Source organism: Choristoneura fumiferana, chromosome 16 (assembly GCF_025370935.1).
Source record: "Choristoneura fumiferana chromosome 16, NRCan_CFum_1, whole genome shotgun sequence".
NCBI lineage: Eukaryota > Metazoa > Arthropoda > Insecta > Lepidoptera > Tortricidae > Choristoneura > Choristoneura fumiferana.
Genome location: NC_133487.1, coordinates 10202708 through 10228538, shown reverse-complemented (window position 1 = coordinate 10228538; position 25831 = coordinate 10202708). Strand labels below are relative to the sequence as shown.

The following is a 25831-nucleotide window of genomic DNA, read 5'->3' as shown; positions in this document are numbered from 1 at the left end:
TTCATGTGGAAAATTACATTAGAAATTTACCACAAGCTTTACGGTGAAGGAAAACATCGTGAAGAAACCTGCACATACCGGTGAAGAAATTTATTGGAGTATATGAAGTTTCCAAACTGCACTGGCCGCACATGAGAACTACGGCCCAAGCCCTCTCATTCTCAGAAGAGTCCTGTGTCCAACCAGACATACATAGATGAATATGATGGCACACCTGAGAGCGGCACTCCGATGGCGATGGGCACAGCTTGCGAGCACTGCACGAAGCCCCAAGTGCGCGCGAAGTTGCGCGAGCGCACACGCTCGTAAGTGTACATCTTGAGCGAGTAGTGGTAGCCGCCGCAGAATATACCTGTAATTTATAAACCACGTCGTTACTTTACGAAAATTCATTCATAAGTTTATATGCTACGTTTTACGTTTATTATTAATGGTTGTCTGGAAGAGATCATTTTTAAGCGATAAGATCACCTATTTTTCATCTTTTTTAATTTTTGTACGGTATCTATAGATTTGTGGTGTTTATTTAATAAAGAATATTTGTACTTATTGGATTGTATTCAGGAAAACTATTTTTTACCTATAATCTTTAGACATTTCGGCAATTACGAAATAGAAGAACTGAGAGTTAATCGACCATTGAATGCTGGATAGTGAACCAAATCTATCTGAAATTTGGCAAAATTCCACCATCCTAATGCGATATCACTTGTCTATCGTTATTTTATTAGACTGTATTTCGTTCATTTAGATTCGGGTACTTCCGGGAGAGACATCTTGTTCCCGATCTCTACCGTTAAATGTATCAGAAGTAACAAATATCGCTTAGCGTGCAGATTAGGTACGTCAAAAATTTGTAATACTCTACGTACGTCTATTGCATAAATAATAAACTCACTCAGTCACTTTTGTTTAACTATTGCCTTAAATGTGCTGAAATAAGTGTTTTAAAAGTTGTGCATAAACTAATAAATATCTAAGATACAAGTAACAAAACTGAATCGCGTACAGTCATCAGTAGACCAACCTGACACAACAAAGTGTGCATAAATATTCGACATGACTTTCTTTCTTTCTAGTAGCGGCAAGATGCGTCAGATATTTTTACACGCTCCGCTGCGGTAGATATTAATGCAGGTGTTATGTATTTACAAACCTCTGTAGAACCTTCTCACAATCCGAACCAAGGAATCAAGTTTTTTCGATTACCTACCTACTTTTTGTATTATCTGTCTAGCACTCTAGCAATAAAAGCATCAAGTACCTAAGTACCAATCGAACTTTCGATTGGTTCATTAATCGGCCAGATAACAGACCAATTTATCATCACTGATTACTTCCAAGTATCTTAAAAGGGTGTTGAGACCTGTTGATCTTACAGATCTCATGAGCCGGGTTTTTGACGCGCTGTAAGTAGAAGTGAGTGCCAGATGTTCTTACCATAAACCCAAGCAAACATGACATATCCCCTATAAGATCCCTCCACCGCGGTCAAAGCCATGGTAGCCAGTGCACAGCCAAATACCGCTGCCTGAGTGAGGTACTGGCGTGCAATCCGGCACTCAGCAGAGTTCTGACGCACCAGAAGACCGAAGGCTGCGCAGCCCACTGCCCAGGCCAGGCCAAGGTAAGCCTGGAGAAGCTCGGCTGTGTCACCTAGACCTGGAAATTATAGGGATATAAATTTTTTTTTTGGTATTACCAAACATAGTGTTATATTCTAGTAGTGTTACCAAAAATTTAATAATTGGCGTGCTCGTATTACGTGTACCTAGTGAGTAAATACGTCAATTAGATATTGGCTATTCAGTAAACAATGTACCTATGTACACGAACATTTGTCAGTTGTTGAGGCAGTAATTATAAAAAAAAAACATACTGAATCCAAAACAGCACCTATGCGTTTACCAGTCTTTAACATAATAAAAAGTTTTCTTCCGAGGCAATAAATTTCAGACGGGGTCAACTCATGGAGAATAAAACGTTAATTTCATCAGATACAAATCCAACTTCGCAACAACATATAAACTTTTATCCAAATCATGCGATCCGCCTATAGCTGAGTAAATGTTATTTGTTTCCCTTCCTTGACAATCTCAAGATCGTAAAAATTCTGTGGCGTCATACTTTCTTTTGTTGAGAGACAAACTTTATGGTTTCAAAATAGGAAAGTTAATTGAATAGATTCAGGGTACGAGGTCAATTACCTTCCTCTTCTGCGTGGTACGCCAAATAAAATATAGGTGTGTTGATCCCGAATGCTGATATTCCGGTCGACATGAGCAGGATACGAACGGTTTTGGACCGTAATGTGGAGAAATCGAAGAAGGGTTGTCGATCGTCGGCCTTGTTCCTGTCTTTCATCTTGCGTTTGATTTTAGTTTGATTTTTGAGATGCAGTATGGCGCGTCGTTGCGGGTGATACAGAGACGCCGAGCGATAGAATGTACCGAGGATGAACGTGACAAACACTACTCCTGTAACGGCCTGTAGACCAAGTCGCCATCCGATCGCTCTGGAATTAGAAAATTTTATGTAAAAAGCTGATGTTCAAACAATAAAAAATAGACAAGTAAAATCTAGTTTTTCTATGATGTGCAGTGATGTACTGCATTGGAAACCTAGCTCATTCGGCCTCCTAGACCTAGAAAAACAAACAAAATTGAACCCTTTTAATTAGTAGTTACACTGTTCACAACTGAATGCAGTCGGGGTTCAAATTAAAGAAATGATATGTAACTGTGTAGAAAATACTGACCATTGTAGGTATTAAAATTGTTGACAAGACATAACTTACCACTACGACTTCCAACTTACTTGATAGCACCCTTTATGAATGTAGACATGACAGCAATCCCGAGGCCACTGCCGCTGACTATGAATATTTCCACGAGCTCCCTTCGTCTCTTGAAATACTGGGCCACCATCAACGTGGAGCAGTCCCGGGTGAGGCCCACGCCCACGCCCACTACAGTCCCTGGGGACAGATAACGGGGAATTTATGCATGACCCCGTAATTTATGGATACGGGCAGTGATTTGTCTGTATTTTGTCGAGGTGATCAAAAACTTCACTATCGCTATTCGAATTCGGGTTGCAGTCTATGGAACTACTATCTACGGAAATACTTTACTAAAATGCCTTCTATGTTAACTGTGACTAACGCTATGAATCCAAGTTACTTCAAATAAAATTGATATTATTATTATTATGCTCTAAACTCTAAACAATATTTAAACGTAAGCAAGAGCATAGGTAACAATCTGGGCCCAACTGCATAACAAATTACAGGCTAATAGTTAATACTACCTAATGGTATAGCAATTTTGTATTGAAATTGCAATTGGGCCCTGATTATAAAATTTACTTTTCACGTCTCATGCTCGTAAAGTTGGTGTTTATGCTGGATCTAAGCGACATAAAATGACTTTTTATGCCCTAGTGCATAAATGTTTTAATGTTTATTTGGGCACAAACGGTACAATATGGCTGATTACAAATGAAAACTTAGCTAATACACCAACCAGTAAAGTTACCATAGGTTATTATTACATATTACTAACCTTAGGAATAAAGTAATATCTTCGTCTAATACCAAGGTAATCAGATGTCAAATGCCACAAAGAAAAAAAAAATTATACATATATACATATATTTTTTATATATTTATATATTGTTTCCATTGTTGTTAGGTATTTCATTGCCTCGCAATCTAAGTGAAAAGCAGAGTGTAAAACTCGAGCATTAAACCCATTTTCCCCTCGACGTGTCTATCCATATTGTTTCCATTGTTGTTAGGCTTCATTGCCTCTACAATCTAATCGTGACATAAAATCAAATTAATAAAAATAATCTAAGTAAGTACCAAAATCGCTTTCTGTGTAGAGTCGCACGCGATATTATGTGGCGCTTTATTTTTGCTCGTTATTTCCTGTTCTGCTATAAAGTCTTAAGTCTGTGTACTCGAAATGTGGCAAACGGAACCGTAATACTGTCTTATCGCTGTCCGTCTGTCTGTCTGTGTTTCACAGGACTATAATTTAGATACAATAACAATAAAATAAAATTAATAAAGATAATTTACAGTAAGTATTTTCCATAGGATAGGCTCACGCTGGCTCAGTTTATGTAAGTCCTCTATTATCTCGATTGATTTATTTTACAATTGTTTATTCGTTCACGATGACGCGTGCCGTTGTTCTTATTACGATATGTCTAATTTTGAAAAAATCATGCGTCTTCGTGGATGGCACTAGGTATACAGATATAGAGCAAAAAACCGGCCAAGAGCGTGTCGGACACGCCCAAGATAGGGTTCCGTAGCCATTACGAAAAAAAAAACAAGTAATATTACGTGCGTTATAACACAATTAAAACGGTTTACTAATGTTTCGGCGAATAACGTTTGGCAACCTGTTTCATTTCGCAACTTTTAATTTCCCAACTGTTTAATATTTCTGAAACTGTAAATATTTCAGGATTTTTATAAAACTAGCCTAACCTAACCTAAAAGGTTTTACACGATGGCCAGGAAATAAAACCTGAAATATTTACAGTTTTAGAGTTTGCGAAATGAAAAGTTGCAAAATGAAACAGGTTGCCAAACGTTACGTTGCGAAAAGGCAGTACCCGAATTAAAACACTTACTACAGCCTTAAAATCTATTACCAGAAAAAGAGCGTATCTTCACGGCACTTACGTTCTTTTGTTGAGAAGCGCAGTTTTTCGGCAATAACTCAAAAACGGTATATCCGATCATGTTGAAACCAATTTTCGTTGGAAGTTTTTCTTAAGCGTTACCTTTCCATATTTTTTGCATATTTTTTAGACAAACGGTTTACAAGATAGAGGGGGGGGGGGGCACACAATTTTTGCTACTTTGGGAGCGATTATTTCCGGAAATATTCACTTAATCAAAGCTTTCGAACTATGTGTCACACGTTGAAGCGAGTTAAAAAAAAACAATTTCTGTTACGTGTATGGAGTGCCCCCCCTATAAATATTTATTTTTGTAATTTAACTACAAAACTAAATAGCGGTTTTAACAAGACATCTGTACACCAAATTTCATTGATATACATCTTGTAGTTTTCGAGTAAAATGCCTGTGATATACGGATGGATGGACGGACGGACAGACAGACAGACAGACAGACAGACGGACTTGACGAAATTATAAGGGTTCCGTTTTTGCCAGTTTGCCAGGAGGTCCCATACAAGAATCATATTGTTTACGGCAGTACTTTATGATCTTTAACAGGTACTTATACCTAGTCAGTTTAATTTATTATGTGATTGGCTGATTATTTAGTAGGTGTAGGTACATTTTTGAGGATATCATTATAACCTCAAATAACGAGTAGGTACCTGCCAACAAATTTACTCAAAATTATTTCACAAGAAATCCTGCTTTTACCTTACCTATCTAAATAATTTTAGACCACCTAATATACTGTTCACATAAAGTCACTATTAATCATATAGAACTGAACTGAACTCGGCGACTATGTCCAAATAATATATGGGCTTACGAAAACAACTACTCGGAATCATTATCATTTAGAGCCAGTTTTAGTTTACATTCTACATTGTAAAATACATTTTGATTTTAAAGTAAGCGTATAGAAATTGTCTTATTTAAAAGAGGGTGGGAAATGGAGCTCACAATCGAAATTTTGCTGACTCAGTTTAAGACTGGGACGGCGACGTCACAATGTTTGCTGAAAATGAAATGTTTTTCTCGAATCTACCAACATACAGAAAGAAATCTTGATGTTAATACATCTAAAGATCGCTGGTTTTTCATGCTTTACTTAATTAAGTACCTATTACAAATTTACGAAAACAACAACAAATTCTGTACTTATAGCGTATAATTTTATTTTGAAACAATATTAAGTTTACAGCTATATAAAGTAACGAAAAATATATCAAGACAGTTTTTGTATGCGAAATCTGTCATTTCATTGCGATCGCGAGCGTCAGTAACGTTAGGTAATACGGCCTCTGTACTTGAGGGTTTCGTAGAAAAGAGGAGGTTCGTACGTAGTGAGGAAGGGCGGAATTAAATGAATGCAATAAATGCGCTAAAAGCTCGGCGCGCCCTTAAAGTGACAGTAGCCAGGCTGTGGCCAGGCTCAGAAAAAACCCTCATGTTGGTCCGAGCTGCTAGATTTTTGTTCACCAGTGTCGTTGCCAGCTCTGAATATGAAAATAGGTCGCCAACTGGTCGCGAGTCCCAAACTTAGGACCCGAGAATCAGGAAAACACCATATGTAATCCCATAATTTTAAGTTCATCATAATTCTATGACTATAATAAATTAAATGACTGTCTGTCTTTATACTTAAATCGCTATACCGATTGACATAAAATTTGGTATGGAGATAACTTGAGATCTAGGTCATCTAGGAAAGGACATAGTATAGTTTTTATCCCGGAAAATTTCACAGTTACAAATATCTGCCCAGGCCAAGGATCAAACCCGGAGTAGCTTTGTAGTCAGGTTCACTAACCACTTGGCTATCCGGTCGTACCTACTAGTATTTCAAATTTAGTTTTTTTTACCACTTTTCAATGAGATTCGAACCGCTCTCCTATTCAAGGGAAGACGGGTTAAACAAAAGTTTCGAGATCTTCCAATCGCCAGACCTTAAAAGCTAGTAAAAGCATTGAATCGTGCTAAGTGCGCGCTGAATAAGGTACTTTAGCTGACAATTATTGAGCAGAGTTAGCCCGTACCATCCAGGATATGACAACTTATCTGTGGGGTCCTATGACACTAACGTATCACTCTCACTCCGTTCACCGACAATATGAAAACGACTTTAAATTGCCTGATATATTGCGGCGTTTCAAATTTAAATGTCTAACGTTGGAGAGCTGTTAATGGGTTGATTGGCTTTTTGATTTCATATTGTTGCGTATGTATTTTCGTGATACAGTCTACGCTGGCCTGATGTGATTAATTTAATTTTAACCTCCTGCGGCCCAAATCAAATTTTTGTTTTATGAACATGAAACCTTATGTTACTTGTGAGAGAGTTCGATGTCAAATTACAATAAGTCCTATACAAAGGGTGCTGGGCGGTAAGGATATTACGGGTGTTCATTTTTTAAATAAAAAGCTCGGTTTTGGACCTATATATCCTGTGTTTTTGACTGTACCGTCACGTGCACCTGCATCCTGTGTGTCTGCCATAGCAGAGCGTGCAAAAATATCTGACGTCGTACGCTCAGAATAGAGTCGTATCAATAGCAAAGTTTGGGAGTTAGTATGTGTTTGTGTGGACCTTTATTAGTCCTACACGCTAAAGCAGCTGGACGGATTTGGTTGAAATTATATTATAAATATATAGATAGCTGGAAATCTGGCATAACACATAGACTCCATTTTATCTCGATAATCCTATGGTATCGGGTATAGAGTCATGAAATTTGGCACAGATGTTTTTAGTGCAACGTCAATGAAGACCACGATACAATATTTGGGGATTTAGTGAAATCCCGCAATTTAAACTGCGGGATCTAATGATTCACGCGTGTACGCGGGTAAAAGCAAGTATTACACTAAAAACGTAGACATTCGTAATCAATAGACAGAGAGTTGCCATACCTTACATCTTCCATAACTTTCTACAATACAATCAGCTCCGGATGCAGTCACTGCGAAAAGGCAATCTATACTCAATAAAACGATCCACTTAGTTCGAAGGTTATTTGTAACTCGTTATAAGTCCAATGAAGCCTTCTTCATTCAGGGCACGGAGTTGGGATCCTCTGGGATTGTTAACCGTATAATGCTGCAATTTGCTGCCGTTTCTAGTGCACCGTGCACGTGCTACTGCGCATTTTACAGTTTGTTTTCCGTGTGAGCTCGCCTTGAAAAGAAACCACGGATTGATTCGCAACACGTCGGGCATAATATGCCGAGATATTAGGTATCTCGGCTATAATACGTGGTTGATCCGCGAACAATTTCAATAATCAATGGCATGATTCCTTGTGTTCAAATAATTATAAACCTGACAGAACTAGTAGTATTGTTATATTTCAGGTTGTGTGTGTTGTGTGTTTTTAATCCCTTTTTCAATGTAGCAAGTCAAAGCAGCGTATTCAGCAAGCGCCAATGCGTCTTAGCGAGTATAAGTAATTTAATACTGGCCATTTTTCTGACTGTTATGATCTTCTTTATAAAAGAGCGAAGCGCAACTGACAAGTACAAATTACGAATGTAGAATTAGAAACAAATTAGAATTATAAAATATGTATTTTTATTTTATTTTGAAAGAAGGATATTTAAGATATCATCATTTTAATTTGAATATGGATGAGTATTTAATTTTTATTTTTTTTTACGAAATACGCTGGATGACGTCACAGTGAGACCGCCACGTTCCATTGCCTAGAAAAAATCAGATCCAGAACATAATCTGTGGCATTACAATTTGACACTAATTCAAGCACGGCTTAGGGTCCTAAATGAACCATGACAAATAGTATTATTTATTTCCCTTCATTTAGCTTCGATTATTCCTATGATTGTTTAATGGTGTGATAGTAAATAGATATTTTTTATTAAAATCTGATATTTAAATTCTTTTGTATTTACTTGTAACGAATTAAATTTTAATTTAATTTGTAAAAATACAATGGAAATACTCGTATACATTTCGGACTTTACGATAAATGACAACTGTTTAAAGCCGGGTGCGCATCATGTGATTAAAGTTCTATCTTTGTCACTTTGTTACTTGAAGTAACTTGGAACCTATTTTCGACGTTTTAATTAATGAACAGTCAAAATTTCAAATTTCATACCGGTAGCACATCAAAACAATAATTATAGATTTTGTAAATGATTTGTTTTTGTTGTTACTTGATTAGAATAAAATTTAATCAATAAATGCTCCCTGGCCGGCGGAAATGTTGTAATTTTTGTATATGGCCCATCTCTAAATCTATTTCCCCATCCCTGCCCTATAATATAAGAATAGTTTTATAACAATCTTGAACCCCCGTGTAAAAAAATGTGCGTCTATATGACAAATATTTTCGTCGAAAAATTAGAGTACCACATTAAACTAACGTAAAATAAAATAAAGACAGTTTGGCTGTCTGAGGTTTTAATAATTAACACCTTGAATACCTATGTATACAAGTTGTATGTATATAGTCCTCCTCGTCGGTTTCGATGACGGCGACCCTTAAAAAAAACTATTCTATAAATTATGACGCCATTATGGGCTTCGGATATGGCTGGCTAGGCCGAATTATACTCATCTACACGCATGACAGTATATTTGCCCAGCTGAGTTGTATGTATACGTGTAGGAGGATACTTAGGCTACGAATAAATAGACTTATTATTTTTTCGTAGTACTTAAGTCTTTCTTTACGTACCTAATTGGCAGAAGATTAAATTATTTGAGGAAGAGCGTCGCGCGTTAGACGTACCTAAAACGCCAATTACGTAAAGTTGTATGTATGTAGGTATCAAAGCTTTTTTTTATACAGCATAGAATGGCTTCCAATCTTTTCTTCATTTGATATATACACTAGCTACATGTTTATGCAATGGCTGGTCTTTGCAGGGATAAATTGCATTGAATTGCGATACGGGCTTAAGCTTTCTTTCGAAGATAAAAGTGCCGATTGCAAAGTTTTATGTTCGATTCCAGCAATAAATCTTGTGGCGATAAACTCTCAAGCTCCTATTTGTTGTATTCTATAATACCTTGTAGAATATTATAATAACAAACATTTTCACACGACATTGAATTTCGTCACGTGTGGGCTGGTTTCCTCACGATGTTTTCCTTCATTGTAAAGGTCCTGCTAAATTTCAAATGTATTTTGCACAAAAATTCCAAGAACTCACAAAGCTGCGACCCCGGCCTCGAAACCACGATCATCTGTTTGAGAGACCAATGGGTCAAACTACTTAGCTAGCAAGACTTTTTTCTTACTTCATTCGTACTACAAATTTAACATAGTTGTTTCCATTTTTAACCCCGACGGAAAAAGAGGGGTGTTATAAGTTCGACCGCTATGTGTGTCTGTGTATCTGTGTGTCTGTCTATTTGTCTGTCTTTGGCACCGTAGCTCTTAAACGAGTGGACCGATCTGAATGCGGTTTTTTTTGTTCAAAAGCATGTTTTCTAGCGATGGTTCGTAGACATGTTTTATCAAAATCGGGTCAGCCATTTTTGAGATATTGAAGTTTGAAGTGACAAAGCCGGGAGCAAACTTTTTGTTGCTTAGGTTAGTGATCTGGTTAGATATGATTTCAAAAATAATCCACCTGGCTGGAATAGTACGTCTAGGATGCGCAGTAATTTCTAATAGCGAGCGAGGCGTGTTAACGATCCTAACATTAGCACATTCATTGTTAGAAGAGGCTTGTGCCCATACCTACGAGAAATTTAAACATATTATTACTAGCTTCAACCGCGTGAAATTCGGTTATCGCGCGCTGCGCCCTCGGGAACTGTGCATTTTTCCGGGATAAAAAGTAGCCTATGTCACTCTCTGGCCTATAAACTATCTCTATCCAAAAAATCATCCTCCTATGTCGGTCCGTTTCGACAAACACATACACTTTCGCACTTATAGTATTAGTATGGATAGCCTGGAAACTACACAAGGCAGTTCTCAAATAATAGGACATTAACCTTATTTGTTTATTTACATGTACAGTTCAAGTTGACGAAAGAGTATCTTGGTATGTTAATATCATAATAAAACTCGAAAATTATTCGCAACTTAATTTGCATATATGGAAATATTCGTGAGTGAATTACCTGGCCTTGTACCAACAACGAAGTGCAGAATTGGAACTTCGTATCGTAGTGTCCAGCTCACGCTAATATTGTTTAATACGAGAGTGAGCGGGACGATACGATACGAACTTTGAATTTCATAATAGCCCCCTTGTTTATGTTTTCTAAGTATCGGCCGATGTTGACACTGAGGAAGATTTTTTAGTACCTATATTAATTATAAGGTAGCTTTGGCTCTTGATTTCGTCTGCAAAAATTTCGCTTATGGCTATATCCCATAATTAAATACCATAAACGGGACTTATCACGTCGTTTCGACCACATTACAGTGGCGGTGGTCACGAGCAGACTGAATGTTATATTATTTATTTATTTATTTAATGGAATTGCACAGTACATACTATATTACATATGTGGTCGAAACGACGGACATAAGACAATTTTTGTCTCGGAAAATTGCACATGTACCTAGTTCCAATAGTGATAAACGAATCTTTCGCATACAGAGTCGCGGGCTAAAGGTTGTCCCTATTAAATAATTGTTTACTTTATATTCGTGTGAACAAGAACAAACTAGTACTTAAAATAATTAATACTTACGTCTAAATAGTTGACATTTTACTACGTTCTCGTAATGTCCATCCCAAACTTGATTAAACATTCACAAAGGTATATAAAAGGGCCCCGGGTTAATTGTAATGTACGCCGATTCAATGGTATTTTAACGAAGAATTTCCCATATTTAAATGAAATGAAATAATTTATTGCCAAACATGTGTTACATATTATCAGGTCTTACGAAATAAACTTGGTGCATCATGTTATGCCGTATGTTGTGTTTCATGAAAGAAACCCGGATAACTCACGTCTTAAATCGAGTTTACCTCTACATTATGTTTCGGGCTAATTCGTAGTCCTTCTTTTTTAAGCAGCGCAACATTTTTAGCTAAACTCGATTTAAGACGTGAGTACGAGTGGTCCCACGGTAGTTAATTGTTCAAAGAAAAAATATCAAGTTCTCCTATGTGGTAAAGATCAGCAGGGCTACTACGAAACTCGAAACTCAAAGTTCATGTCGTGCTGTCCCTCTCGCTCTCGTATTAAATAGTATAGGTGTCAGAGGGACCGCACGACACGAACTTCGAGTTTCGAGTTTCGTAGTAGCCCTGCAGACACAGCAAATATTGTAAATATGTTCCTTGCTAAAAAAAGGCATTAAAGCACACACACATATATGTATAAGTACCTATTATACCTAATGAAATGACTACTTGTCATAAAAATAAAATCTCGACTACTTGCCTGTTCGTTTATCACGCGCCCGCAGGAATTATACAATTTTCTGGGATAAAAACTATTTTACCTGTCTCCTTTTCAGGGTCTTCAACTATCTTCATACTAAATTTTATTACGATTATGAGAACTTTACGCGCGAAAGCGTGACAAACAAACCAACTCGCATTTGTATTTACAATATTAGGATTAAGTCGTTAAATCTAATTTTCTTTTGGCATTTTTATTTACTTTGATATTGCCTACAAAACAGCTTTAACATCACATGGATTTTTCCTGTTTTCAGCCATTTCGCCAGCCAGCCCAGTAGAGTGGTCTGACCTATTGCCTCTCAAGCAGAGAATCGTGGGTTCAAACTTTTATTTATTTTTATTTATTAACCACAATTTACAAAAATAACAACTTAAAAATATTTTCGCCAAACTGCTAAGCAGTTTGTTGGCGAATACAGCACTCTTTTTTATTAAAAAGTTGTAGGTTATAAAATAGGCTATAAAAAGCTTATTTCAATATCTTAACCTTATCTTATATTACTCGCGTTAAATGACCCAGTGCCCTTCGCCGTCCCAACAATTGTTTTGAAATTTATGTGCGAAATTACAATCAAAATCTACCCTGAGCTTTACAGTGAAAGAAAACATCGTCAGGAAACCTGTTCAAACTGCGAAGTCATTCAATTCCTTCCTAAACCGTATTGGGCCCGCGTGGGAACTACGGCCGAAGCCCTTTCATTTCAACAGGAGGCCTGTGCCCAGCAGTGGGACGTATATAGGCTGGGATGATTGATGATTGATTGAATTTCACGTCTTAAAATTCTTTAAGACATATCACTCTCATTTTATTTGAGAGTGATTTCGTGCGGTTACTTCTACTTCTTCTACTTCTACTTTGAGTATACCTACCTACTAACATGTACCCTAAGTAAGTAGGTAGTAGTAGTAAGTAGAACTGTGACGCAAAACTGTCTGTCTACTTATTCGTGTTCATCTATCTATACGTAAGTACATAGAGTTCACTTTTAGTTTACCTACGCGAAATGAGAAAAGTTAAGGGACTACATTCTGAAACATTAGCTTAGGATAAACAACTGTTCAGGTGATTTTCCCCTTCTCAAACACACACATTTCTTTATATTTACCTATTACTAGTATTTTGTCTTTTGTCACATTTTTCACTAGCTGTTGCCCGCAACTTCGTCTTAGAAGAACGCGTCCTAGGGAACAACTATTTGTTTCGGGATAAAATATTATCCTATTATTTATTCTGGTCTTCTACTACTAATATGATGAGTGCAAAAATTCATGGCAATTGGTTCAGTACTTAGTTAAGGCGTTAAAGTGGAACAACCAAACTCACTTTCGCATTTGTAATATTAGTAAGGACGGTAAACTGTGTTTGTTTGTTTGTTTAAACTCTTAACGCCCGCAGCCAATTCTGACGCAATTTGCCATGCCTTTGACACGGAGAAGGATAAAAAAATATAAATAAATATCATGGGACACTTGACACCAATTGACCTAGTCCCAAACTAAGCAAAGCTTGTACTATGGACACTAGGCAACGGATAAACATACTTATATAGATAAATACATACATACATATTAAACATCCAAGACCCGAGAACAAACATTCGTATTATTCATACAAATATCTGCCCCGGCCGGTATTCGAACCCGGGACCTTAAGCTTCGTAGTCAGGTTCTCTAACCACTTGGCCATTCGGTCTTCATAGATATAAACTACCAAGCATTCCGATTCCTAAAATAGTACTTGAATGACATAAATGCAAAAGTCTGTATGTGGTACGTTTTTCTTTTTGTTACCCCTACGTTTTACTTGCCACTAGGGAAAAATGGAAATAGAGGCAATACTTACAAATTCAGCTATTTATTTCCCTCTAAAAGACAAGTCGGAATAAAACGTACGCAAGTCTGATTTCCATTCATAATCAACAATAAAATAACTAAAATGGTACAAATATGAAACCTAATCAGACTAAAGTGATAAAGAGCTTTTTTTATAGTTTTCAAGGTATTAACAAGAGAAAGCCTCTTTAATTAGACCTTAACTTGAACTAGATATCATTGTGCAGAGGGTGTGGAAATGGGTGAAGTAAAATCATGGTTAAAACTTCCATAATACCGTATTGCAGTAGCTACGCGTCATAAGCACCATAGGTAAGCAAACTCACTCAGTGTCCCGATTTAAATGCTAATTCTCGCTCCGATAGGCTGCCTCACTGAGCTCATATCCTTGAAGATAGAACCAGCTTAGCGAGCGCATAGATGCACTAAACGACCGGTTTATTCAGCTTTATTTTGTACAACTCCAAGCACGAATGAAATCACCACATTCACCACTTTAGGTAAGTATGTGATCGCACGAATAAATGTAAAAGGATTAAACGTTTCAAAGCCGGACGTTAAAAAACCTCGTCTAGCGTTCATTATGAATCCAACTTGATCCAACTAAGAGTAGTAGTGACACTTGCTACGGAAGCATGAGTAATATGAAAGTAAAGCGAAGAAATAATCCAAACTTTTTTTTTAAAGGAAGGGCTTTTTCCTGTGGCCGGAAATGACGTTGCTGACCTATATGCTGGGGTCAAATAAATTGAATGTTTGAAAATCGTGCATGTTTTTGGTGGTCCCTATAGTTACAATGAAGCAATGTGAATGCGTGGCTCATCGTATAGAACATAGATAATATAGAAGGAATGTAAATAATAATAAAAAATAGATATTTTGTTTGCAATGAAATGAAGCATGAATACGTACGGACAAACGTAGTCATTTAAATATTTATAAGGTAGGTATTATGTATAAGTAAAGCGCAGTGCACGTTGTATTAACTCCAAATAATTCAGTTTATTCTCGTCTTTAGCACGCGGTCATATCGAATATCTGCTTATTTACTCAGGACTGCCAATTAAAGAATACCTTTGAAGTTCACTTAAACGAGTTTCGGATATGAATCTGACGAAATAAATTGAGTTGTCAGATTCAGCTCTTTTAAATCGTGCAAGTTGGTGCAATGGGTACCAAGTGCATTAACGTTTTATGTCGGTGAGGATGTGAATATTTATTTTCGTTTTATTTTAATGCAGCGAGGAATCGCATGAACAGTAGCGGGAACATATTTTCGCTCAAGTGTTCTGTTTCTTGTACTTCATTTTTATTTATTTGTCCGCATTTTTAGGGTTCTACTTATATCAAAAATGAGCCAAGTGGTTTGTATTACTAACGTTTTGGGTAAAATATGAAGACTCCACACCCATCGTTTAGTCCTCTATTTGACTGTCTAAGTTAAAGTTTACAAAAATTTACAACAAACTATATAATATTTACCATACATTATTAAGAGAATAAAGCGGCAAAAATAGTCGCCGCTACCAACAAAACGTATGTTTATACCTGAGGACCATTCTAGGCGATGCATGTATGTAAAAAGTTACAGTATTATTTTAAACTGGCCGCTAACAAAGTTGGAAAGCTCGCACGCAGCGCGGAAAGAAAATAAACGAAAAATTATATATCAGCTGTTTGTCATGGCCATGTCCGCAGTGCGATACATGTATGTTTTCGTGTACGATGGGAATGTGGAAGTGTTCTACTCTACTGTAGGTATGTAGTCTATCTGAAAATATTAAATGGTCAACTTACCGTAACTGAAGAACAGCTGATGGAACTGCGTGGCGAAGGAGGTGAAGAGGCAGCCGAGGGCCGCGACCAGCCCCCCCACTACCGCCGTGACGCGTGTGGACTTGCGCACGCACAGCGCCACTGTCACCGGCGAGAGCGCCAGAGCCACGCCCGTTGACAGCGCTCCTAGGCAGCCTGGAACAAGATTGGACATGTTAGGTCTGGTTAAAACAACTCACCACCTTTCTAGATCGCGCTTTCTTATTAGACCCTGTCCAGACGGAGCGTTTTGCGCGCGAGGATACTCGCGCGTAGACACGACGCGCTTCGAGTTTCGAGTTTCGTAGTAGCCCTGCAGATGCTCTCGCGATGGAAGCGCGCAATAACCAATAATCAAAATTCTGTGCTTGGAGCCTGGAGGAGAGACTGGGAGGAAGCCTGAAGGCTGTACACAGCGACTCTAATCTCTTCATAATCTATTTCCCTTTCAATATGATTGCTTTCTTGCTTAATGTTTTCAGTCAATCAACCAATAAATTTATTAATCGACAGATTGATCAATTTCAATCGTATTAACACCAATTTAATGCGGATGTGCGATATTTTACTTATTTCTCGAAGATTACGTACACAGTTCACTCGATGTGCTTCTTTAAATAAAGAGTTGAATAAAAATAAAAATATAATTATACTTAGTTTATGTAAACCTTGTAGAGGAGGAAAGAAAGCCAGTTTAGCCCTTAAAATTTAATAAAATCCCGCAGTTTCCAGACTTAATAGTTAACACGAGCGAAGTGGCGGGTAAAGGCCCACAAATTTTGGAATATCAAATGCGTATGCGTATCATGGTACCTACATGTCACATATTTGTAAAGGAAACACTCCATCCAGTGGAACATGAAAAAGAGTCCGGTTCCCTTATCACGTATAACAGATTCATAACACATAAGTAAGCTTAAGCATCCTAAACCTTGACCCATCGAACACCAGTGGGAAGTCCTGCCCATGCCTAGCTGTATTTTTTGTTTACCCACTTACAAACGGCAACCAAAATCGTGATGTTTTATCGCTGAGGATAATTCTTGGTTCTCTTATATTTATAATCTCGACTTAATACTTGAGGCGTAAGGCAAAAGTTTAAGTGCGGATCGAAACGGAAATATACTTTTTTGAACGTTGGCTCTTGTTCAGATTGCGTCAAGAGACAAGTATGGAAACAGGGATTGTTGAGTATGGATGAGAGATTGTCGTGATCACTGATATGATATCAATCAATGACGTGTAGATTCAACATCAGTCATCTTTCTCATACATAATATCGAATCAGTTGATTTCTGACCCACCATGCAATAGGTATATCTACAGGTAAAGTAAAATTAAATTTGACAGTTTGGCGGCAAAATATGTACATCAATGAAACTTTGTTTATAACTTTTCTTGGCACTAGAAATGAGGATCTGCCGAGTCCTACCAAAATTTAGAGGTCCTACCCCCTCCCATGGGGTATAGGCAGGGGGATATTAAAAAAAATGCAAAGTTTTATAAACTAGACTAGTTAGGAGTCATTATGTAATTTTTTGCGCTGAATTGAATGAAATCAGGAGGAATCCCTGGGACGAAATATGGGCAATTTAGGGACCTCTAAATTTTTGTAGGACTCGGCAGATCCTCATTTCTATCTAGTGCCAAGATAAAGTTATAAACAAAGCTTCATTGATGTACATATTTTCCACGAAAATATGCTATTTTTTTATAGTAATAGAGCAGAACGCTACAAAACTCCTTGTGAAACAATGCGATATCAATATGACTTTTCTATAAAAAGTAAAAACTGTGAGTCACGATGGGTGGTTCGATAAAACCTATAAGGATCCGCTAGATCGGCTAAACATAGCTTAGGCCTCCCTCCAAAGAACCATTTGGGTTCCGTTTCTGCTGGTCACCCTTTGGATACGGAACCCTAGAAATGGTTTATTACTAAAAAAAATATAACTGTTTATTTCATAACAATTTTACAATTAGTTACATGATATTCCTAGCTAATCTTTATTTTTAAAGATTTTAGTTGCTAGGCTATGAGTTGCCCTTAATAAGTAAATTCTTAATTGTGTTTTACTTAATCATGCACCTACATGCTTGAATTACCTACGTATAAGAGTGCACAATTAGTTACCTAATAGAATTTCACCATATTGTTGTGTTCTCTGCAGTTTGCGATTTACCCAGACCCAGACCTAAGTTTTTTTTGGTTACAAAAATGTTACTTATCTTTAGAATCCTACTAACTACTCGTAACAAATTACAACAATTAAATTTTATAACGTACGTACATTAACTCATTGCAATTATGCAGACATAACAAAGCATACTCCAATATAATTATGACGCCGATTGTACCCTCGGGGATTAGCTTTATCGGAACAATCAATGTTTTGACATTCCATTGCTGATTCAGTCTACCTTTTTTGAGATAAAACATTACTGCGAAGCTTTTTTAAACAACTGTACATAAATACTGTTATAATAAAAACAAGATAAAAATCGCTATTTTTAATAAAAGCCAATAAATATTAATTTAGCAACCGCAATAAACCTTAAATTGTAACAAATCCACGTAATTAAACCAAGAAACAGAATCACGTTTACCCAATTAGTAAACTCATGAATCTAATTAATTACTTAAACAGAGCTGAGCTCTGCCGGAGCGTTTTGCCAAGTAAACGCAATTACTCGTAAAAGCACTGAGCATTGAGCATCGAGACTTGCTATGGGATGTAGCGACGAGTCGTCTAAATCTAACTAAATCATACGAATTGCTACGGACAAGGCAAGACGTAGACGACGGTCTATGGACTAGTTTTTGTGGTTCCGTACTTCAGTAGGCTTAAACGGAAAAGTTTGCTATTCGTCCGTCCGTCTGTCAGGACTTCAGCTTTCTCGAGTTACAGAGGCGGTCCAATCTGGACATGAAACGTGACGTTATCAATTCCATTTTTTACCACTTTGTTGACGGTGTCCTTACGTGCTATCACTGTTTGCACACGTTTTCGAATAAAATTGGCTGTTGCAGTCATTTAAGGGCACATGAACGGGCGTACAACCGGGCAGGAGAGCTATGTAGTTTTCTCAGTAAGGCTTGTATGTATCAAGCTGAAATATTAGTAGGTAAGGATATATACAGGTTGATTCACAAGATCTGGCACGAATGGATTGAATGAGGGAATGAAAGTATCTGTGAGTTACCTATTTGAATACCTACACTTCACACAAATATGAAAATGTCATGCACTTTCAGTCAACCCATTCGTGCCAGCTCTTAGATCGTGAATCGACCTGTAAACGGTATTAAATACTAGGGTTTGCTACCTTTTGAAGCAACGAAAAAATAAAATTTCAAAGTCTACGCAGTCAAAAGAGGCATTAAAAGTGTGTCTCAGTGCACGAACCCATCTTGTACCTACTTGGCCGGTTTTCCCCAAAATTTCAAGGTAAAATTTAAAAAAATATGCGAAGCTGGAGCTGAAGCTGCCGGACAATAAGATAGCATCATAAAATGTCAAGTTTTGTCACTTGAGACTGGTTGTTACTTGTATGAGTTTAGCAGTTGTTTTGTGAAATAAGCTCCAGGGGAGATATATGACATCACATCAGGTTGCAGATGGCAAAGACGATATATCCATTACGTAAGATAAGATGGATCTTTAGAACAATTAAGATCAGTTTATATATCGGAGTACAAATAAGAGTCATTAGATCTTAAGCCATAAGTCATTTATTTGCAGAAAATAGTGTACAATAAGATAGTGGATAGGAATAATAATGATACAACTATTTAACTACACAGTAGCACAGTAGTCTTTATTTATTACCTTAAGTTTAGTACCTACTTACCTATCTACACTCACTCAGTTTATCGCGATTTTTTAAATAGGTATTAATAAGACACCTCATTTCATTATCAAGAAAGAAAAAAAAAAAGAATAAACTACGGTTTTATTCATCTTGGATCATGTAGTGGTACATTGACGTTAGAACATGAAACTGTGTTTGTTAGAACCCTTACAAATTTCCCGTAAAATTTGTAGTTGTAACAAAACTACATGCTGCATAACGTAATTTTGTGTATATAAAATCATTTAATAACTTCAGAGCTAGCCCCTGTTACTGTTCGACTCAACTAAACCGTGCTCATAAACACGACTATGTCGGGACCTGAGTACACTCCGGACTTGGTCTGAAAAACACCGCCATTGAAAAACTTTGATTTTCCAACGCTTTGGGAAGTTCGTCGACATTTTAACTAGACGACCACACATCTGGGGATAGATTGGATACATTGTTTGTTGCTTGCAGATTGATGCTGCTTTCTAAGCTCACTTGTCTCGACTTGGTCGTAAATCTAAACGCTTGTTTGAAAGTAAATACCGAGCTAGTGAAATAAAAGGAAACTTTAGAGCATTGTGAGTACTCGACGAACATATCATTGACTGATTTCATTAATTATCAATGCTGAATGTAGGTTGTTTTGTTTATTAAAAATATTATTCTAATAGGTCATCATCATCCCAGCCTATTACGTCCAACTGCCGGGCACAGGCCTCCTCTCAGAATGAGAGGGCTAATAGGTCAATAATAATAAAAAAGTATTTTTATGTTTATGATAAATGGGGCTACGTTGATAGTTTTCAAATTGCTGATTTTGTCCACGTGAGGGGAATGTTTGACGTACTGGAATCGAAAAGAAGATCGATTAAAACATGACAAATGCGAATAAAAATAAGCTTGCTCATCATCGAAGTTACTGCTTTTTAAATTAAAGATGCTCCACATTTTAGAATCACCCAGGTTTCCCGTAATTAAAGCATGGATGTCTTCGACGAATTAATAATATTATAAGTGTATCCTTTTAAGTACCGAATTGTACTTCATCTTTTTGATTAATATGAATTCTTCCTTTCTCATTTATTGTTAAAGTATCTATTTCATCAATATCAACTGCTTTATGGTGATGGGTTTTCAAAAAGATTTCACATATCTTGCAATTCGATAGACGCATAAAGAAAAGATGGCCATATCCATAAATTTGTTTCGACGTCTTCACAGTATTCCCTTGGAAGAGAAATTTGACAACGAGGTTTTTATGAAAGTGAATGGATGAGAGTAAAAGCTATGTTAAGATATAAATAAGGATTGGGATTTTAGGGACTGTACGAAAACACTTATTTATGTGAAATCGAAGACAAATTTAAGTAAACTGCTTTCATCCAATGACTAGAGATGAATATACAGTAACATATTTTGATTGAAATATACCCCAAAAAATGACGATTAATGTAGGTCATAAAAATGATGAGAAGGTAATAGTTAACTACTTACTGTAATAGAAAATAATAAACCGTGCAATATCTTCAGATACTGAAGTAAGTATTCATACTTAATATTGTATCAATATAAATTAAGCCGCTTCTTGACCTTTCGGACGCTAAGTTTGACAAAAGCTGTTTTGTACCTAAAACCTTGCTAAAACCAATAAAAAAATTGACTGTTCTATTCAGCATTAGTTGTATTATCCAGATGCCTAATCAAAATCAGTCACCACACGTAGCTAGTCAAAGTTAGTTGTGTCATAGGCAATTTGGATTTCAAATGTCAATCAAATAGTTCGGTGCGGTGAATCCATTGACAAACGCCTTGTTTTAACGAGCCGATCTCTCTCTTCCAATTAGTATTTGCATGGCAACGTAATGACAAGTTTCGGCTTCATGTGGCGAATAATAACAAACACATTTTAACGTAAAATCTTGTATTTGACGACCAGATGGCCAAGTGGTTAGAAAACCTGACTACGAAGCTTGAGGTCCCGGGTTCAATTCCCGCGGCCGGGGCCGATATTTGTTTGTATGAATAATACGAATGTTTTTTCTCGGGTCTTGAATGTTTAATATGTATTTATCTATATACGTATGTTTATCCGTTGCCTAGTATCCATAGTACAAGCTTTGCTTAGTTTGAGACTAGGTCAATTGGTGTTAGGTGATAGGTGTCCAATGATATTTATATATATGAATATATATATTAAATTTGACTTCTGCGGAATAAATATCTGATCGGAGGATACAGTAGTAAATATATTGAGCATATAATAGTAAACCACCAGTCTCTTATTGTCTACTAAAACATGCTCACTCTAGCAATCACAAAGCGTACAATATAGACGTCATTCTCAATCGGATCAAAATAAAGAAATTGTGCTGCCTCATCGTCTTGTAAATATCTCGCAAATTGTCTACTCTTTCTATCGCCTCATATTATCTACCAAGTTGGGTTTTCGATAAAATAAAACGGGGAACGTGCTACTGACTCTTAATCGTGCTATCTGGTGCTCTGTGTAATTGCTTGCGTTTGGAATTGGATAAGAGTAGGATGTAAATTTGGATTTTGTATTCAAAAAGGTACTTCGGATGTTGTTTTATTTCAGTGTAATGTTGTGGGACTGAGACGATAGCGCATGTTGTTAAATTAAGCGCGTAAGTTGAATCGGCCTCCTCTAAATTCATTTCCTAGCTAGATTCTGAATCAGTTTCGTCCCCGTAAAATTCATTTTATCAAAACAATATCTTGAACGTAAGATTGTAAGAACGTGGAGAAACAAATTGCACGTTCTTTTGTTTACGTTCATTTAAAAAGAGAATTTACAATTTTTATGTGACAGTTGTAGTGTTTATGGAGGGAATAAAAGTTGTCAGTCGTCCTTCGGCTTAACGGCGCGGTACAGATGGCGTTGACAACCTTTTTGTTTACGGTTATATTTCTGTTCATTTCACAGCAAATATTTGCGAAAATAAACTTAATTTTTGCTTTGAAGTGTAATGGTTTGAACACCGTTGAAAGTTTTAAGAAACTAAGAACTAGTTTGAGTGAATGAAATGAACGTATTTAATCTTTGTGAGATATAATACTCTGCATAACTTTTAGTTCATAATCATGATGGATGGTGATTAATATTGTAAATTTATTTGATTATGTAAGCTAAATTTTGTCAAATAAATCATTATCTTATCTTACATTGTAGGTAGATAGATATCCTTTATTTCGCTAAGCCGTCTAAGAGATGTCTGATTGATAAGGGACAAAAATCAGAAGGACGTAGGTATGGCAGTGACCTTAACCTTTCTTCTCCGTACCGAATATCTGATAACAGGATTTGGAGGACATCCAATTCACTAACTGGTTAGTACTAAGCCTAAATAATTGATCAAGCAGTGATTGATTTGATGTTGCTATTACGCGTCAGATGCTATTAGTTCTCCACCGCGCCCTTACCACGCCCTATGAAAGACCAATGACCAGTCGTTTTTTTAAATATTTGTAGCACGCCAGTGATTTGTGGTGGTAATAAATAAAACACATTTTGTTTACTCGCTTACAAATCACAACAGCCACAAAATATCCCTGCGAATGATCTAAAAATCCGCTTTATTGAAATCTTTTCAAGTACATAATTTATTACGGCGAATTTCACCGCTCCCTTATAAATCTTCGCTTAGCCTTTTTAAAGCGGTGCTATGGAAATTTGTGCTAAAAATATGTATGTAATCATCGTACGGGATCGGGGCTGCGTTATCATGGGTTGTGACGTGCTGTCACCGAGGCGAAACATATTAAACGTCCTTTTAGGTGATAAATGTGCGGTGAGTTGGTCGGAGCTGTATCGGGGGCGATGCTAATAAACGATTGGGGATGATTGGCAGCTGGGCGGGAACGACAACGCCAGACTTTGCCTGTAATCCTTTAACGACCATCCCTTTTACTCATACTCGTAAACAGATATCTGAATTTTTGGAATAAAATATAAACGTTTATTCTGTTAGTGGGGTAGGTCACAAAAGGCTCTTTTACATGTCACTTTTTTAAGAAAGAAAGAAATATTTTATTCGGACTTCGCACATTACATAAAAAGCATAATTGAAATACATTCAAAAAAAGAAAAAAAAGTAAAATAAAAAATAAAAAACAACAATAATATTAAAATAAAAAGAAGTATTATGCATAAATGCGAGATCGCGAAGCGGCCCCAGCTCAGCATAGTGTTGGCCGTATAGGCCAACGCTGGTCTTCCGCTGTGACCGCTTGGCGAGTTCACGGACAGCGAATAAAAAATAAATAAAAATAAAATAACAAACAATAAACAAAAACCAATAAAATCAAAATTCAAAACCAAATCAAATAAAGAGTAAAAAACACCTACTATCCATAGACCACAGACGCCGACACGACATTAGACCTACTACCTACGAATAAATAGTAAGACTTATGTAAGGTTCGCAAAATTTACATTTTGAAATAGGTTTGTACAAAAGCCAGTATCATTCGCTAATAGTTAAGAATGGAAATTCCAATTCATGATACAGTACCTATATAGTATCTTTTAGGCTGGGCCCGGCATGGTATCGTCACCTTTGCTATGTTTCTAAAGGCTCTATTATGTGATCTTATCTCCGGAAATAGAAGGCTTTTATCCTCCCGGTGACACATTGTCCGGTCTTTATCGTAAGATAGAGCACATTAGGTAAGCGCGTATTGTTTCCGCAAAAGATAGAAGTAATGCCAAAGTTTGGTGTTATTTGGGTAAAAATGATCAAAATGACATTTAAATTAAAAAAAAATGAAAAAGGGACATACTCGGACATCGTTTTAATGTGAATTTTTGGTGTTATTTTAGCTTAAATAAATATTTAATCTCCATACTTTTATATCTATTAGCACTGTTAAGCATATTATGTAGATAATTATCTTTAATTTTAATTTATGCTAGCTCTATATAGTAGTATTTGTACGCCTAACGGCAAAACATAGAGTTCTATGAAGTATTTAAATAAGATCTGTTTTTGTACCTATGTTTGACAAATAAATTTATCATTATCATTATCATTATCTTTTAGCCTGCGACAAAGAGTTCTCTAGTAACGGTAATGCTGGCAAACGTGTTACATAGATTTTGGGTAAAATATTTTATTTGGTTATCTTATATATGCAATATACATGAATAGAAACCCATCAAGGTGTATTTTTTCACAACATATATATGTTGGGTTTCTTGACAGTTTCTTCTCATCGGAACTTTTTTCTGAACCAGTGTTAGGTTTTCGACATTCATACATAAGTCTCTAAGTTGAATAACGTTATTTTGAAGTTGACTTTGACTATTACAATTAGTAAGGAAACATGAAAGTCTCAGTGAAATACTTACAATAAAGGCGAGCTTATATTTCAAATAGACACAGGGATGTGGATTACTCTTTTAAGAACAATGATGTATTAGTTCCTTTTCGAGTCAACTAAACGCCATTGCTACATAATCAAGTACCTAATTAAGTGACGGATGTCAGACTTGAATTGAAAAAGAACGTTAGAAAAAACTGCCTGAATAAGATATTTCCTACAAGCAAGTAAAGCTGAATAAGATCGCTAGCCAAAAATACCTCAGGTCAATTAATTTAGATAAAACCATTTCACGGTCCAAATATGGTAAGGCGAAGATTGATGTTTAAAATGGCGTCCGACATCGCACCGACATGTGTCAAACGCGCAACATGAATGATGAAGTTTATCTCCTCTCTGGGAAAAATGTATCTCATGATGTAGGTACCTAACCGTAAATAGAAGGCTTTTACTTTAAAACCAAAATGCATATTAAGACCTTGCATACCAAACCTTAAGACCTTAGACAGATCATATTTATTAAAATATAAGCCATAGCGTCAAATATCGACCTTCGACCTGATGACGATTTCGATAGGCTTAGACATTTGGTTTTCAATTATTAACGTACTTTGCTGGACCGGCTTGTATAATACCGATTGTAGCTACTAACGAATACAAATCATATTTTTAGAATATATTTCTTAACTAATTTGTGAATACATTTACAGTTGAGGCACTAATGTTCAGTCACTTTAATTACTTAGTACCAAGGCAAGTATATAATTGGAAAAACAGTCGCAGCTACGAATAAACGTTGTCAGTGACTGCATAATAACCATTTAGGTACCATTTAGCAGTGTGCTTTTAAATGAGCCGTGTAATAATAGTCTAGCTTAGTCTTATTTGGCGCTTT

The 25831-nt window shown here is 36.5% G+C and overlaps 1 protein-coding gene across 6 annotated transcripts in view; it reads right to left on the bottom strand.

Moving 5' to 3' along the window:
* The window catches only part of LOC141436180 (monocarboxylate transporter 10-like), a 120031-nt gene that overhangs the window by 6362 nt on the left and 87838 nt on the right, over positions 1 to 25831 (bottom strand). For all 6 annotated transcript variants that reach the window (XM_074099062.1, XM_074099067.1, XM_074099066.1 and 3 more), the window contains 5 exons: positions 15736 to 15909; positions 2818 to 2977; positions 2208 to 2515; positions 1441 to 1662; positions 215 to 352 (listed from right to left, as the gene is read on the bottom strand). In XM_074099062.1, coding sequence (XP_073955163.1) covers positions 215 to 352; positions 1441 to 1662; positions 2208 to 2515; positions 2818 to 2977; positions 15736 to 15909 — 1002 coding nt within the window. The remainder of the gene's footprint in view (positions 1 to 214; positions 353 to 1440; positions 1663 to 2207; positions 2516 to 2817; positions 2978 to 15735; positions 15910 to 25831) is intronic.